At 29.5% G+C, this 16,262-nt stretch overlaps 3 protein-coding genes across 6 annotated transcripts in view; 1 reads left to right on the top strand and 2 right to left on the bottom strand.

Moving 5' to 3' along the window:
* The window catches only part of LOC111421061 (MYC binding protein highwire), a 59,958-nt gene extending 59,813 nt beyond the window's left edge, over window positions 1-145 (bottom strand). For all 4 annotated transcript variants that reach the window (XM_023054181.2, XM_023054180.2, XM_023054179.2 and 1 more), the window contains exon 1: window positions 51-145. In XM_023054181.2, coding sequence (XP_022909949.2) covers window positions 51-145 — 95 coding nt within the window. The remainder of the gene's footprint in view (window positions 1-50) is intronic.
* LOC111421065 (Rhythmically expressed gene 2) lies at window positions 51-2,717 on the bottom strand. Its single transcript, XM_071201177.1, has one exon. The coding sequence runs from the start codon at window positions 2,334-2,336 to the stop codon at window positions 1,584-1,586; it is 753 nt and encodes a 250-aa protein (XP_071057278.1). The 5' UTR covers window positions 2,337-2,717; the 3' UTR covers window positions 51-1,583.
* A 558-nt stretch (window positions 2,718-3,275) lies between these two features.
* On the top strand, window positions 3,276-15,444 carry LOC111421047 (GTP-binding protein Di-Ras2). Its single transcript, XM_023054157.2, has 3 exons — window positions 3,276-3,618; window positions 3,840-4,097; window positions 4,160-15,444. The coding sequence occupies exons 1-3, from the start codon at window positions 3,481-3,483 to the stop codon at window positions 4,352-4,354; spliced, it is 591 nt and encodes a 196-aa protein (XP_022909925.1). The 5' UTR covers window positions 3,276-3,480; the 3' UTR covers window positions 4,355-15,444.
* Window positions 15,445-16,262: the final 818 nt, after the last annotated feature.

The raw sequence follows: 16,262 nt of genomic DNA on the forward strand, positions 1-16,262 counted from the left end.
CAAGGGGTTGTTAACATTTCGAGGTTATGTCGAGTGTTTTAAAAACTCACCTATTCGTGTCGGGATGCAATTTGTACAGTTCGTGAAATAATTTGTGATAATCTTCTTGTTCGGGGGGCATTTTTCCGAATTTCTTCGTCGGCATTTAAAGGACTGACCCGGACACAGGGGTGTTTTTACGTTTAACAAGGGTCGGTGGGGATGAATCACCCCGGGAAAATCGATTTCCATCGATTTTCAGGTACCAACCTTAGGAATTTAACCGTGGCATGCCCGTTTTAGATTCCTGGATGTGATTCTTTTGAAATTTTTGGCACCAAACTAACGCACGTTTTAACTTTGCCGGTCTAAAAATCTATGCTGACTTTTGAATTTTCGTTTGTTGATTGATAACATTACGTTGGTGCAATATTTATCCGATAGAGAGCGTGCTTTTATTTATATTTTACAGGTAAATATTTATCACATTTTTGGAATTTATTTTTAATTTATTAGTTTTATATAATTAGGATTAATTTATTTATGCAGTAAATCATTAGTTATATAAATCAATGCGAATTTCGACCATACTTAATTTGTTACATTTTTGTTCACTAGATGGCGGTATTTTTAAAGGGATTTGTGTAGGAGTCGGTAATACAAAGCAATTTTACAAAAAAAAACAGGAGAAGGATGCAGGGAAGATTGTATAAAATCTTATTTTCAAAATACATTCATATTTATAGTTTACTTTTCTTATGTAACATAATAATTAGAAAAATTTAATTGCGATACTCAACCACATCATGTCTGTTAAATAGTTCAACAGTACACTTTAAGATGGCGCCTATAATGATATGTTGATTTGGTTATCTATGTACATCATCAAAAGCATAAGTTTTAAATTACAAGTAGAAAGCAAAATATCTACTGGTTAAAACACTCTTGGTGTATATTTTTATAAAATTGATTCTTACACTATATGTAGAAAAAATTTATATAATTCGCGTAACGCCAATGACGATACTCTTGACCTCAAGAACATTTAAGATTACACCGCATAATCTTGACCTTAAGTTTCAAGTAGAAGGTTCGGCAATCAGCTAATAAAGGTGAAGGTCACACACCAGTTGTAGTAAATGACTTTAAACTGAAGGTTATGTCAGGGTTGGATCCTACCGGTGTACAACTTTGAAGTCAGATTTAGGAATTTCTCCTGGAATCTCAGTGTTGCAGGAGGAATTCGTCAATGGACAAATACCTAGTACTGGCAAGTTAAGTTTTTTCCTTTACATTTCAACATTTTGTTTGTTGATATTTAAGTTATTTTAAAATGTTCTTTATTTGCGTTTTGTTCTTCATCTTGCTCCTTGGCTGTTCTTTTTTGTTAGTTTCTGTCTATGAACCTTGCCAATATGGAATGGGTTGTAATCAATATGGAATTACGCATGTACATTTAAAGCAATTAATTCTGCAAACAAACCATTCTGGCAATATTGTTCTTCTTACTTCTTCGAATTTTATTTTTTAAGGAAAAGACACTTGGACATAATTTAATTTTTATCTGAAGGAGTCAAAAAAAGCATTTTATTTGTTAACAACATTTATTTCATATTTTTAAAATACACATGTAAATCATACAAATTTTGAAAAATTAATTTTAAGTCGACGTAAGGATATTTTTGGCGAATCTCTTCAGGATGCTTATCATTGACTAAAATAGCGTTCCAATAAGCACTTTTAGCCCCGGAATAATCAATCATCGCCCTATCCCCAATATGTAAACATTGTTCAGGTTTTAAGTCGGGAATTCCAGACGTTTCCATCGCTTTTTCAAAAATCCTAGGATCAGGTTTTTCATAACCAGTTTCGTAAGATGTCAAAACAAATTTTAAATACTCCCTCAACTTGGTATTTTCTAAAGCTGTACTACACCGAGGATCAAAATTTGAAATAACTCCTATTGTTAATCCTTCTTTTTTGCTTAAATAAATTAACAAGTCTTTAGCACCAAAACACGGTTGCCAACATATAGAAGTTTTATATAAATCAATAAGATGTGTTGAAATATGATCCAGTTTGCTATCTTCAATGGAATAGGATGTATCCGCAAACGTTCCTTTAACGACTTGTTTCCACCAATCCGACCAATGTAAACCCGACCTTAATCCAAAATTTGGATACTCCCTGTTCATTTTTTGCCATTGTTTCCGAAAGTTCTCCGCTAACTTGTTATCATCTCGTAATACACCGTAAATCGCGCCAATTTCACCATATTGTTTGCCGGGACTGGAACGTAACTTTAACAACGTGTTCGTTACGTCGAAAGTAATTAATTTTAGCCGGGAAATATTCATTCTAAATACACAGATCACGCACAACGCGACGAACACAAAAACAAAAATAAGTCTGTCAAGGCGATGGTTCGGTGGCTTAAATCTCTTTTTAATCGTCTCTCATTATCTTTGTTGAAAAGATAAAAACCGTTATTAAATCGAAAGTAAACAATATAAAAATGTAATCAAACACTTGAAAAAAATCGAACAGCTACTGCAAGCGCCGATGAAAGTAAAAACTGGTCGGTGTTAAGTTTGTGTGCAAAATGAACTTTGATCACAACCTTCGTTTTATAGAACCGTTGTTCATTATCATTAGTGGTTGAATGCTAAAATGTTATTGGTGACGAGTTTTGTGATAAATGGCTTTGTTGGATAATTAGGAAATAAATCCTTTTATCTTGGGTTAACTTCGATAAAATAATTTTGTAATACATTAACTTGTTAGAATAAAAATGAATTCAAAATTGAAATGGAAACTTCTTTTTTAAATTATTCTAACAATAAAATAAGATTTTCTTACTAATTAATCTAATTATAATCAGTTTTGACAATTAAAACTAACCTAATTCACTTCACTTCAAAGTTTTGAAGTAGAATTCGTCGCGACATCTATTGCATAAAACCAAAAATTAACGTTACGTCAATTTGACGTAATATTTTCGAATACATCTTTTAATAAATGTTATATCCAGAAATGGATTAACTAAATATTCTTTTTTAAATTATTCTAATAATAAAATAAGATTTTCTTGCTAATTATAATCAGCTTTGACAATTAAAATTAACTTCAATCACTTCACTTCAAAGTTTTAAAGTAGAATTCGTCGCGACACCTATTGCATAAAATCAAAAATTAAGTTTGTGCCAATTTGACGTAATTCGCCCTCTATTAATGACAATTAAAAGTTTTTGAAAGATGGTGTTTGTCAAATTTGGTTTGAAAGTTGAATTGACGTTGGTGTCGCTAATCAATACGACTTATTTTTCCTTTAATTCCGGCGCCCCCCTCGTTGTTTTATTACGTACCGTTAACGTTGTCGTTGCAGAAGTATTATGACCGACGACCGCTCAAGATGCCATCGATGCGTGTTAACTTAGTGTGAGTTTAGTTGTTTTATCTCGGTTATTTCATCCGAATTAGAAATCTTGCGAACTTGTAAATATGCCGGAACAGAGCAATGATTATCGAGTCGTCGTTTTTGGAGCCGGCGGTGTTGGTAAAAGTTCTCTTGTACTTAGATTTGTTAAGGGTACTTTTAGGGAAAGTTATATACCAACTATAGAAGATACTTATCGACAGGTAAATATCAAATCAATTTAATTTCTTTTTCTGATTATATTCCAATAACATTTTTATTCCTTCTCGTACTCTTTTTTATAGTATTTATTTATTTTAATTTTCCTTTTTAGTTATTTAATGTTGTGCCTTGTACTTGATGTGTTTATTTAATTTTCTTTTTGGTAAGTTATTTGACCTTTTCATCTTGATACTAATTTGCCCTTTTTTTAAATAACTTTTAGGTTATTAGCTGCAATAAAAACATATGTACTCTACAAATAACGGACACAACAGGATCACATCAATTTCCAGCAATGCAACGACTGTCGATTAGCAAAGGACACGCTTTTATTTTGGTGTTTTCAGTCTCGAGTAGGCAAAGTTTAGAAGAACTTAAACCAATATGGGAACTGATTAAAGAGATCAAGGGACCAGATCTTAGTCAAATACCTATTATGCTTGTTGGGAACAAGTGCGATGAAAGCGCGGAATTAAGAGAGGTAATAAAATTGTTATTTTAAATTTTCAACTTTTTTTTTGTTAATTATGTTAAATGTAATAGGTGACTACAACAGAGGGCCAAGAGCAAGCTGGAAGTTGGGGTGTAAATTTTATGGAAACCTCAGCTAAGACCAACCACAATGTAAAACAACTTTTCCAAGAGTTGCTGAATATGGAAAAATCAAGGAACGTCAGTTTACAAGTTGGTGGTAAGACGACGAGTCGCGTAGCGAAAGATAAATGCGATCTGATGTAGAGGAAAACGAAAATTAAACGTTTCCTAATTGTTATTTGATTAGATTGTTCAACAAGTTCAATTCTTTATTTATTCCTCAGGTGTTTTTAGGCATTTTTGTTTTTTTTTGCCTAAAATAAAGGAAAATTAATGATTTAAAGGTTTGCAATCAAGATATTAGTCTCAAAATTTTCATATTCATTGATATATTTGTTTCTTATGGCTTATATTTAAACATTTCAAACCACAAGGACAAACTAGTGATTTATTCGAGTCTACATTAGAAAAGTTATTACAAGGGATAATTTGATTTTTAAATATAGAAAAATTAAGTGCCAAGATTCGCCTTTACAGTTACATAGATTTATAGTAAGAAATGTGACATTGAAAACCTTTACCAAAAATCTCATAGAGGATTTTTTATTCTAGCAAAGAAAGAAAATCATTCTTTAATAAATGGGATTGATTTTAATTTATTTTCTGTTATCAATTACCATGTTGTTACTGGTACAATTCTATCTAATACCAGAATAATCTCTAACGTGTTGAATAACAATGATGAATCACTTGATAAGGTTACAAAAAGAATTGATATGTTTCTCCAAATAAATTCCTAGAAGTTGTTTCTATAATATCACGTTACATTCCAGTTAACTATGCAGATAACATTGAAAGTATGCTGCATGCCATATGATAAACAAAATATTTAGCACGTATTATTAATCAAAAAGTCATGATAGATTTCGATTTAAATAACACAGGATTTAACAATAACTTTTCTTTTTAAATTAAAATATTGACTGGATTTGTCATTATTAAAATAATATGAACATGTGCTGCTTACTAATACATTTGAAAACGATGACTTATGTCTCAAATAAAATATGGTTTAATTAGAATGATCAAAAAAAGAAATTTGTGATGAATACTTTAAACAAGAAATTTAACATTACACTTAATAATATTAATGTTTAATTTAGCGTTGATTTATAAACTTTAAATAAATTATTAGTACTTGTTATCCAGAAAATTGTTTGGTGCATAAACTGAGGTGAATTAGTTTCTGTCATTACTAATTAATATTAAAATGTAATTAGAACTTGATGGTCTTCTATGCGGATTATTACCATAATCTGAGTATGCTAAAAGTTTAGCATCCTTATTTAAATATTTGTAAGAAGCTCGAAATTCTAAATGCTTAATTAAAGTTTACTTTGTTTTCTATAGTACCTTTCAACGTTAAATTTTTAGGATTTCTTTCTAACAATTTAAAAATCAAGCATTGATATGCTACTTTCTCAGCTTCCCTTAAAAACTCATCTTTGACTAAATGAACATCTAATAATAAATAAACAATTCGTTTGTTTAATTAAAGCTTTCTTCCAGTCTATGTTTAATTTTCTTCATGATATTGATAACATGAGTTCATTTTATATAGATCTTTTCATTATTTGAATGCATGACAAGGTATAACTTCTTGATAAGTTTCAGGTGTAAATAATTTTGTAATATTCATTTTATTTTTTATTATTAAGTTGATGTATTTAATATACAGGTATCTCCAAAATATGTGTACAACGGAAGACCACAGAGTCCTTGGCTCAAAATAGGTCGATTTAAATTAAGTTATCTATATCCAAAGTTGATTCTTAAAACAGTGCCAATTACGATGAGATTTTGTATTGCTATGACGTAAACAAGGCTTGCATATATTTAAAAATGCCTTTTTTCTGGCTTTACGTAATCAAAATCTTATAGGAGACAAAAAGGTTTCCAAACGTTGCTTCATCAGTAAAAAAAATATGGGGCCCCGCTGAACACATGATTTTTCCATCATTTCTGTTTTTCTAAAGTTGTACTCACTTCTGAAAAATGGTTTAAATTGATATACGCCTTTATGAATTATAAAAAGAAAAGAATTTATTTTGCTAACTTTGAAGTCCTCTAGCGGCGAAACGAAGCAACTTAAGATATAGATAACTTAAATCGACTTATTTTGAGCCAAGGAATCTGTGGTCTTCCGTTGTACACGCATTTCAGAGACAATCTGTATAATAAATGAATTATAGTATTATTTGTTAGCAGCTTCATTTCATTTAAAACCAAATTTTCTTAAAGTTTTCTTGTAAATTTTTCATTCTAACAATGCGAGGTTGTTTTAAACCGTAGAAAAACTTGATTCATTTGCAAACCACATCTGTGTTATCATCAATACCTGTTGAAATGTTTGTATAAATACCTTCACCTAAATCTTCAGAAAAAAATTCGGTGTTAACATCAAATTGCATGATTTCACATCATTGTTAACTGCCATCAATAATAATATTTGCAATGAATCATGTTTTAATGTTATTTCACTGTATACAATGCATTTGTTTAAAATCTTTTGCTCACTCTTAATTTATATCTTATTCTAGTATTATCAGGCTTTATTTTGAAAAGAAATTTAATTTCAATTCCTTTAACATTTTCTGGTTTTGGAATTATCTTCCTTATTTCATAATTTCTTCATGAGGTTTAAGTTCATCTTCTATAAGCCTTTTCATTGCTTCAACTTAAGATAGGTTATAACTTTTTCATAAGTTTCAGGTGTAAATAATTATATTACATTCATCATTTTATCCTTCACTATTATGTTTATTCATTTCTTTTTAATTTCTATTATCTGTGTTTTTATCTAATTTCTCTGTTTATATTAAATTTATATATACAATTTTCGTCTCTTCATAGTATTGCTTTCTTTATTTTTTTAAAATTTAAGGTACATAATTTACTCCTTATCTTTTTTAGAATATCAGCAATATAGACGGTTGATCCAAAAATTCGCATGTAGCAAAGAAAAGGATCCATGTAATGTTTCATGTGGTGTTGTTTCATCTTTAAACAGTATTCTAGTTAATATATACACCAGTATTAATTGCACAAACATATTTAAGTAGTTTCTTTGTCTATAACACAACTCTTACTTTTTTGGAGATTAATTCTGTTGTTTCAATTCCCTTAGATGCAATAAATTCACGAAATTTTCCATTATGTGTATATAATCTTTTAATTTTAATATTAATATTATTTTCTACCGTTTTAATATAATTGTTAAATACTTCTAATTTGTGGCGTAAAAACATTTTCCACTTCATTTGTATATATCTTGTTTTATAATTTTTAATATTTCTTTGAGTATGTACAAAACGTTATCTAATTTACAGTTTTACTATTCACCATTATTATATGTTTGAATATTTATACTTCTATTTATCTTCATTTTTAGTAGCTGTTTTATTATTATCACCGTTTGTAACATAGGGATCAGTAAGAGATTTTTCGTATTGTATAACTTTCTGATTTGAATGATTTCTGTAGTTATCACGCTTTCACCTTTTTTAATCTAGCCACAGCTTTATGCTTATCCAAGGGTCTTGAACTAAGCTTATAGAAGTAGCAACTATTTTGATATTTTTGTATCATATAGCTATGTTTTTTAGCATGTTTCCGTAAATATCTAGCAGGAATAGAACTGAACTTATTAATTAATTTGATTATAAAATATTAAATATCTTAGGCGTATCATTGATACCATTGAAAATTGCAGAGATAACTAGAAACTGTTTAAAGAACCAGCCTCGTGTGTAGCTGTAAAACGTTTTCCAAGTAAACCTAACCAAAACAATTATTACAAATATCTCATGTTTATAAAGAAAATAAAATTTATACTGACTAATGTGCAAGTCTAAAAGATCAAATTAGCAATTTTGTGTTCGAAAATCTTCTTTCCCTTCAAAAAAATTTTAATTTCCCATGGAACAACATTAACCCCACCACAAAAACTAATAAGAAATAAAAGATTATCTTAGACATAGTCTTTTACACAACTACAGATCAAATTTTAGTCATGTCACTCTCTATCCAAAAGCTTATTAGGATAAATAATTAAAAATTGGATTCATAAACCAATCCAACAATCAGAAAAACTTAATAATTGGAATAAATATGGTTTTATTATTTTACTTCAATGTTCACACCAATTAGTTAATTTGAATCCATTGTAAATCAAGTAAAATTCCAATGCGACCACATTGCCATTCTTTATAATATAAAAATATGGATATGAATTTACTCGTGGAAAACCACACAATATAAAGGACAAATTTAACGGCTATGCAACTCTTGCAAGATGTTAACGTGTCAAATCGTATTTTTTATTGAAAAACTTTATTTTTCGCGGGTTAAAGAGAAAATACGTGATGTAGATTGACCTAGGTAAATCCACACAAAATAAAGGACAAATCTAATGGTAACATAGCTTGTGACACTTACCACAAATTCCATGAAGATGTCAAACTCTTGAACGTTGATTTCTGCAAATTTTCTATTTGTTGGTTCCAAATATTACCAACTGGGAATACTAATTCAATTAATGCCGATGGTGTTCGTTACTGCAAATACTTAATTGACGAGCTTAATTCGAATACTATCAAAAACTGTTATTACAATGTTTTATTGGGATTAACCATACTTGTAACAAGAGTATGGCGGTTGGATGAACGAGCAAATGATCGTTGCCGTTGAAAATTAATTCAATTTATTATTTTATATATACATTTAACGATCGTAGTAGATATTGGTTTAATAATTAATATCAAGATGACACTTTGGCGAAGGGTTAATACACGAAGGAAATAGTAATTATCTTTATGCCCATTTCCTTGCGTGTAATAAATACCATTTTCAAAACAAAATCTAGTACGATCGTTAAATTCATATAAAATTGAGCGTTTATTCATCCGCCTTTCTCTGTTAATGGTTATTATAAAATATATTTTTGATTTGGATGCTTTTATATGTCGCAAGAGTTGAACATCATTACCGATAGATTTAACCTTTATTTTGTGTGATTTTCCATGGGAGAGTAACCCCAATTTTTATAGTATAGAGAAACTTTAATGTGGTCGCTTGGTATTTCACTGGAAACTGGATTAATGACCATGCTGAGGAAACTTATGAATTTGTGATTAATAATAAACGTATAAGAACAATTTCAATATTTCGGTTCTCACCTCATTGATTGCTGCATATAATTAATGTGTTGATAAAGCTAGCGTAATTGATGTATCAGGCCCGTTGCAAATTTAGGTACACGATTGTAGAGTTTGGAATACCTTCAATGTATGGGAACATCTTGCACAAATAGAAATCGCATAAATAGAAATATTAGAGTATATGTAAGTTTTAACATACACTTATTATACATCTAGGGAAACGGCGGATAATATGGGCATTTCCACCTTCAACTATCCTCATTAGATATTTTGAATGCAAATATGCTGCTTTGTAATTGGCTAGAGGAAACTTCTCGCATCAACTTTAAATTTGGACGGCTGAGGTGATTCTTGGATTTAACGAATCAAGTTTTACATACAATAAATGATCATAATTCAACATTTAATCAGTTCATAAAATTATTGTATAACTTTTAGATTAGCTTTCTAGCCTCTAATGGTCCTAGAGCTTCTGTTTTTTAAGTTTAAACGATGAAGCATCGCGAAACTGAAGGCCTGATTCTCGACGTATGTTGGTATATTGAACCGAAGTATTGAAAGTTACATGGGAATTCAAACCGGTATAAGCACACAAATAATTGCTATTTCCTTCATGTATTAACCCTGCGCCAAAAGTGTCACCTTGATAGTAATTGTTGAAACGAAACTTGCTAGGATCATCAAATGTATAACAAAATAATAAATTTACGCGATTTTTAAAGGCAACGATCAAATGTTCATTCATCAATCCGCCATTGTTTGTAGCGATTGTGGTAAATCCCAATGGAATATTGTAATAACTGGGATGATATTGTTCGAAATAAGAACGTCAATTAAGTACTTGTAATAACGAATGCCGTCGGCATTTCTTGAATTAGTATATTCAGTTGGTAATATTCGGGACCAACAAATAGAAAATTTGCAGAAATCAACGTTCAAGAGATTGACATCTTCATAGAATTTGTAGTAAGTGTTACGAGCTATGTCGCCGTTAGATCTATCTTTTATTTTGTGGGGGGTTTCCATCGGTCAGTTTATCCCATACATTTTGTCCTTTGTCTTCAAAAATAAAGCTTTTCGAAACAATACATTGCAACCTCAATTCACCGATCAGGCAAATAAGCTGAGTTAATGATGGGTGAATAAATAAGTTTTGTCTTGCACTCACAACGTTTACAGCTTCACAAGGTTGGTAAATAATAAACAAAGTTGAAAAATCTGATATGGCGACCAAAATAATTACATTAAATATTATTTGTATGGTACTCTAGATCGCAGTTTTTAACCTGTATTCTGTGTATTACTGTGAATTATAGAAAGGATTGATGTTAAATAAAATCGAGAATTTCATTGATACAGAAAAATATTTTTTACATAAACTTTGGTAATTGATCTTGAAAATTATTGGATTATTTATTAACTAATTTCAACATAATCAATCAACCATTTAACATATTTTTTGGTATAAAAAGGTTTTCAATCTATAGTGTTACTTTATACTGTTAAACGTCATTATACATATTTTATTTATAAACCATAACATTTCTAATGTATCGAAATCGTCTTTGAGCTTGTGTGCAAAAAAATGTAGATAATCAAGTTTTGACACCTTATGATTTTCCTTTATTTTAGCTAAAAAAAACAATAATCGTATGTAAAAATAAACCTGGGAATAAAAATGTTGTTGAACAATGTTATTAGTGAAAAGACCAGTTTGAGTTGTAAATTGATTAAGAAATTTTACATAAAGATCGCGTAAATTTCATTTCGACACATCGATCATTATTGCTGCATTTTTCAGTAGGACGTAGACGCTGAATTAATGAATTTTAAATGATATTCTGTGCCAACAAATAAAACGAAACAAAACAAAATAGATAAAATTATTAACAATTTATAAAGACAGCCTCAAGACAAAACAAAAAAACGCAAACTCAATACATATTTCATTAGCATATCAGCAAAAAATAAAATAAAAATTAAAGAAAAAAAAGATATTTATACATAGATCATTGTGCGCGAAAGAGAGTATGTTATATTGTTGAGAATGAAACTTTAGTACATATACATACAGTTGCTCACAAAATTGAGTATTCAAGACAATGGAAGATTGATAATTGTGAATATTTCAAATAATTATTAATTTATTTTAAATTTGGACATGTATGTATTAACAACAATGTTAATAAAATAAAATAATGACAATGATAACAAATGATAGGAGATTCACGCCATAAAATTGAGTATATTAAGCAAAAGTGATTAAGTTTAGGTTGGTCTTATGTTTTAATATGCTGTAGCCCACTAACTTTTTGGTGTAGTATCGAGATTTTATCCCAAATGTTATAAATTTCATTTTTCAATTAGTTTTTAAAACTTAACCTCTTCCCATAAATGTTCAATAGCATTCATATCCGAAATTTGTGGTGGTGTTTTTAGTTATTTTGAAGTATGTTCAAAGTAGTGAATGTAGTGAAAGTTTGAAGTATGTGAATGTTATGTATAATAACCATTTTTTCACAAGGTATGATGTATGTTTAGGATCATTATCTTGTTGGAACCAGAACACAGTCGGAAGGTTGAGTTTTTAGAGAGCAGCTTTGACATAAATTACGTTTTAAAACATCCAAATCAACAAGCTCTCAAAAACTCAACTTTTCGACTGTGTTCTGGTTCTAACAAGATAATGATCTTTAACATACATCATACCTTATGAAGGAATGTTTGTTATACAATACTTCAAAACAACAAAAACACCACCACAGTCTCTGGAGACGCTTTTCTTAAAATTAACGAAGAACTAGGCACATTTGACTGGCTAATTAAATTTGAATCTATAGAGGTGAATTATTTCGAGAATAATATCTGTCGAGTTCCCCTTCATTCGTTGCTAACTTATACAGACCGATTCATTTACATTAACTACTACAGCTAGTACATTTCTAGGCGCAAGTTGTCCCCTGCCGACCTCTGGAACTTTAACCACAACATTTTGCCCAATTTCTGCAAGAAGAAATTTTTGCTGGGACATATTTAACATTTTCAAAACTTGTTTCACCTTCGCGACTCAATTTTTTCATCAAATTCAACCCCACATTCCGCATGTACCTTTGCTTTACATTTATTATATGATTGGAGATTCCCATAGTTTTCATATATGGAATTACATTAATGCTACTCTCCTTTTCTTTATTAAGTTCTGAAGCCATTCCAACCAAAACTTTTTCTAAATCCCCTGTTTTTAAAGATTGATATAAATTCTTTTCAAGTGACGAATCTGCCAGTCCAATACGTTGTATGCTACCAAACATGTCTTTTAGGGACTTTTTTTAATTCCCTCATGAAAGGAACGATTTTTCTTGCTTTGAACAACCCTTAACCACAGAATAACATAGTAGTTATTCTGTGCCTTTATCGTTCTTCCCATTTATTTGTGTTATTATCTAACATCCAGGATACTATCTCGCACATTTCAGTTAAATTTTGGATTATTTACAAAGCAGTTTTAGTTTTAAGTGGTTTCAGAATTGTAAACTTGATCACGTGATTTTGATAATTAAATATAAATCTACTTGATTTCGGTTAATGGACATTGAACATTGTCTATAACACGTTGTGGGGTTTTTTTTTTGCTCACAGAGCAATTTCGGTTTTTCAGCGTAACATATACATCACAAACTTTAACATAAATTAATAATTATTTGAAATATTCACAATTATCTATCTTCCATTCCCCTATACTCAATTTTGTTAGTAACTGTGGGTGTTTTAATGGTGATGTATCAAAAGAAACGTCAATTTTTTTGATCGTTTCATAAAAATTCAGGATTAATTTGATTTTTAAATCAATTTGGAAGATTTTCTTTTGATACATTATTATAGAAACACCTGTAATTTGCCATTTATGCTAAATAAAAATTAATTAAAAAAAATATATAAAAAGTAATAAAAAAAATAACATTTTTCGGGTCTTGTGGGAAAATGTTTTGACCGCGGAGGCAAAAATAAGAAAAAAAAATACGTTAAATTTTGTCTAAATAAAAAAGTGCAATTAAAAAAAAATAAATAAGGGTGAAACCGTAATTACGTGTCTATTCCTCTTGTCGATTGGATCGTTATTAACGTTTACATTTTTAGAATAATAAACAACGCGTATCGATAAAAAATGAAATTTTATTTTATAACTACACCACCGTTTAAGAAGGCGTAATTATAAAATAAAAATTTATTGATTTTTATATGGTTTGTTTGTTAGTGGAACCAAAATTTTTAGCTTTAAAGTACTCGTGCCTTGGATTGTGAATTTTTAGGTGTGTGTCGGACGTTGGATACCTTCTTTATTGTTCCGTATTCGTTTCCCGCTGGATTAGAATGATTGAAAGAGAAAAACAGAGAGAGCGAAAGAAAGAGCGAATATTGTTGTAGTGCTTTTTTAATTTTTTTAAAACATCGTTAAACGTCCGAAAGTCGATTAAAACGAGACTTGTGGACAGTTGTTAAAAGCCGCACACTCCCCCCTCGTCATTTTAGGTGTTGTTGTTATTTAGAGAACCAAACGCTAAAACGTACGAGACACGAATTTTAAATTAATAAAAAAATACGAAAAATGAACGTGTTAAATTAAAATGTTAAAAGTTATTGCTATCTTTGCTCATGATTCCTTTTGCGGTCGACGTTTTCCCACTCGACTTATATAGACAACATGGTGCTTTCGTGCTGTATTCGCACGAATTAATTACAATAAAATTAGAAAAGTTTTTTTGTTTTGCAAGAAAATTATAGATAAAACACGCACCCGCAGGTATCCTATAAATAATTTAAGCTCCCTTTCTCATTATAAAAACACAAATTAAAAGACTTGTATTGCATTATTCCAAGTTATATAATATATTTAAGCATTTTACGGGTTACCTGCCTAGCTACATTAAATTTACGAAATAAAAAGAAAAATGTAAATAAATGAGTTATGCATAAGCGACCTTGTGTGACTCCTAAACGCACAGGTCCTTTCATTAGTTTTCGGAACATCTTGTATGCGTTTTTAAATTATATAATATAATATATACATATATATTTGTTATTTACGCTTTATAGTGTTCACTATATGAACTGCAATTGTGATCAAATTATTATTATTATTAATTATTGATTATAGCTAATGCGTTCGGTGGAAGTTAAACAAATATTATTAATTTTTTTTTGTTTAAGCAATAAGATAAAACAAACAAGACTTAAAGCAACAATTTTTAATTTTTACTTTTTTATATAAAATTATATTAACAAATAGTTATAGAAAAAAATTTCCATCGAACGCCCGGTGCGTATTTAACAATATACATATTAAAATTTATGCAACGAATATACCACGAAGTATAACGTTCGTAGAATAGGGAGGTGAAGATTAAAAAGGAAAACATGTAAGAGTGAAAACAAAATAAATCTAGCCGAATGACTGCTTTGAAAATAACGAGTTCGCTCGCTAGCAAAGAAAAATTCTACATTTCTATATTCTCTAATTGCTTAATTTTAAACTTGGTAGGGTTGTTATGAATATAGATGATTTTGTGAAAAACTATTTTTTCTTCTAATAATAACGAATACAGAAAAATAAAACTGAAATAGAAAGAATTTTCAACATTTTTGTACAATTTTATTAATTCTTTATTTACACGAACAACGATTGTTAATCTATATTATTAAGATTTGTTATTTTTCATTTAATTTTATTTTAGAGTTTAGAGCAAGCTCTGGTAAGAATTACTTATAATAACATCAACACAAATTATATAAAAAATTATCGATTTCAAAACTTGCTTATTTTAGATTATTGAGAATTGGATAACAGTGTAAGTAATTCTTAAAAGATGTTGATTTAAAGAGTAATAATTTATTTGTTTCTAATCTAATTAATCTCTGTATGTACGTGATATCGGGAAAATCTCATTGTACTTATATCGTGTTTAACGTATTTCTTTATATTATATAGTTTATCCAGTGTATGTTGTAAAATCCTCCAATTGTTTATAAAAATTACTTACTTTTTATTAATAAAAATATAAACTGATATAGATTAAACTTTTTGACGTTTATTTAAGATAACATTGATTGAGAAATTGGGAAACTCCTAAATAAGAAGACGAATACGTCTACCTATTAACCAAATTAAGTGATTTGTGCCTTGTCGAAATTAGTCGTTTTGGTTTAATTTGCTTTAATCGTCATTTAGTCGCATTTACTGCAATAAGTCTTTAAAAAACACTTGAATAGTTTAATAAGATTGTGTCAGAAGGCAAACAATATTCACGTATGAACATTGTCGTCATAAACATTTTGTTAAAGATTTCGTCCTTGAAAAAGTAAAGACTTAAGTATTTGGATAATTGGACCGCGTTATACATCACTTGACTAAACGACATTTTATCGTTTTTAGAGATTTTCATGCTGTCTGGTATATAAAGGTGTAACTTATCTTAGAAAAAACTTTCTAGGTCTAGTGTTAGTTCTAGTTTTACACTATCACTAGAACTAACACAAGACTAGAACTGGAATCATTCGGGTTTAGCCGTCTTGAGAAACGTGGAACTAAATCCGAATGTTTCTAGTTCTTGGTCTAGTGTTGGTTCTAGTGGCAGTGGGCATAAGATATTACTATGTTGTATATTTTTATTGAACTAGAACGAGAACTAGAAACATTCGGGTTTAGTCGTTCAGTTGTCAATGTCAACTTTAATTTTTTTATTGTATTCGTAAACTTCATAAAATAACCTTTAAAGTGAATCCAAACTTGACGCATTTATCTCAAAAAACTAAAAAGTTCAAACTTTCAACTTTTAATTTTGACATATTTGTCAACTTCATAAAAAATGCTTTAAAATGAGTCCAAACTCGACATA

The sequence above is a fragment of the Onthophagus taurus genome, chromosome 1, assembly GCF_036711975.1.
Source record: "Onthophagus taurus isolate NC chromosome 1, IU_Otau_3.0, whole genome shotgun sequence".
NCBI classification, from domain to species: domain Eukaryota; kingdom Metazoa; phylum Arthropoda; class Insecta; order Coleoptera; family Scarabaeidae; genus Onthophagus; species Onthophagus taurus.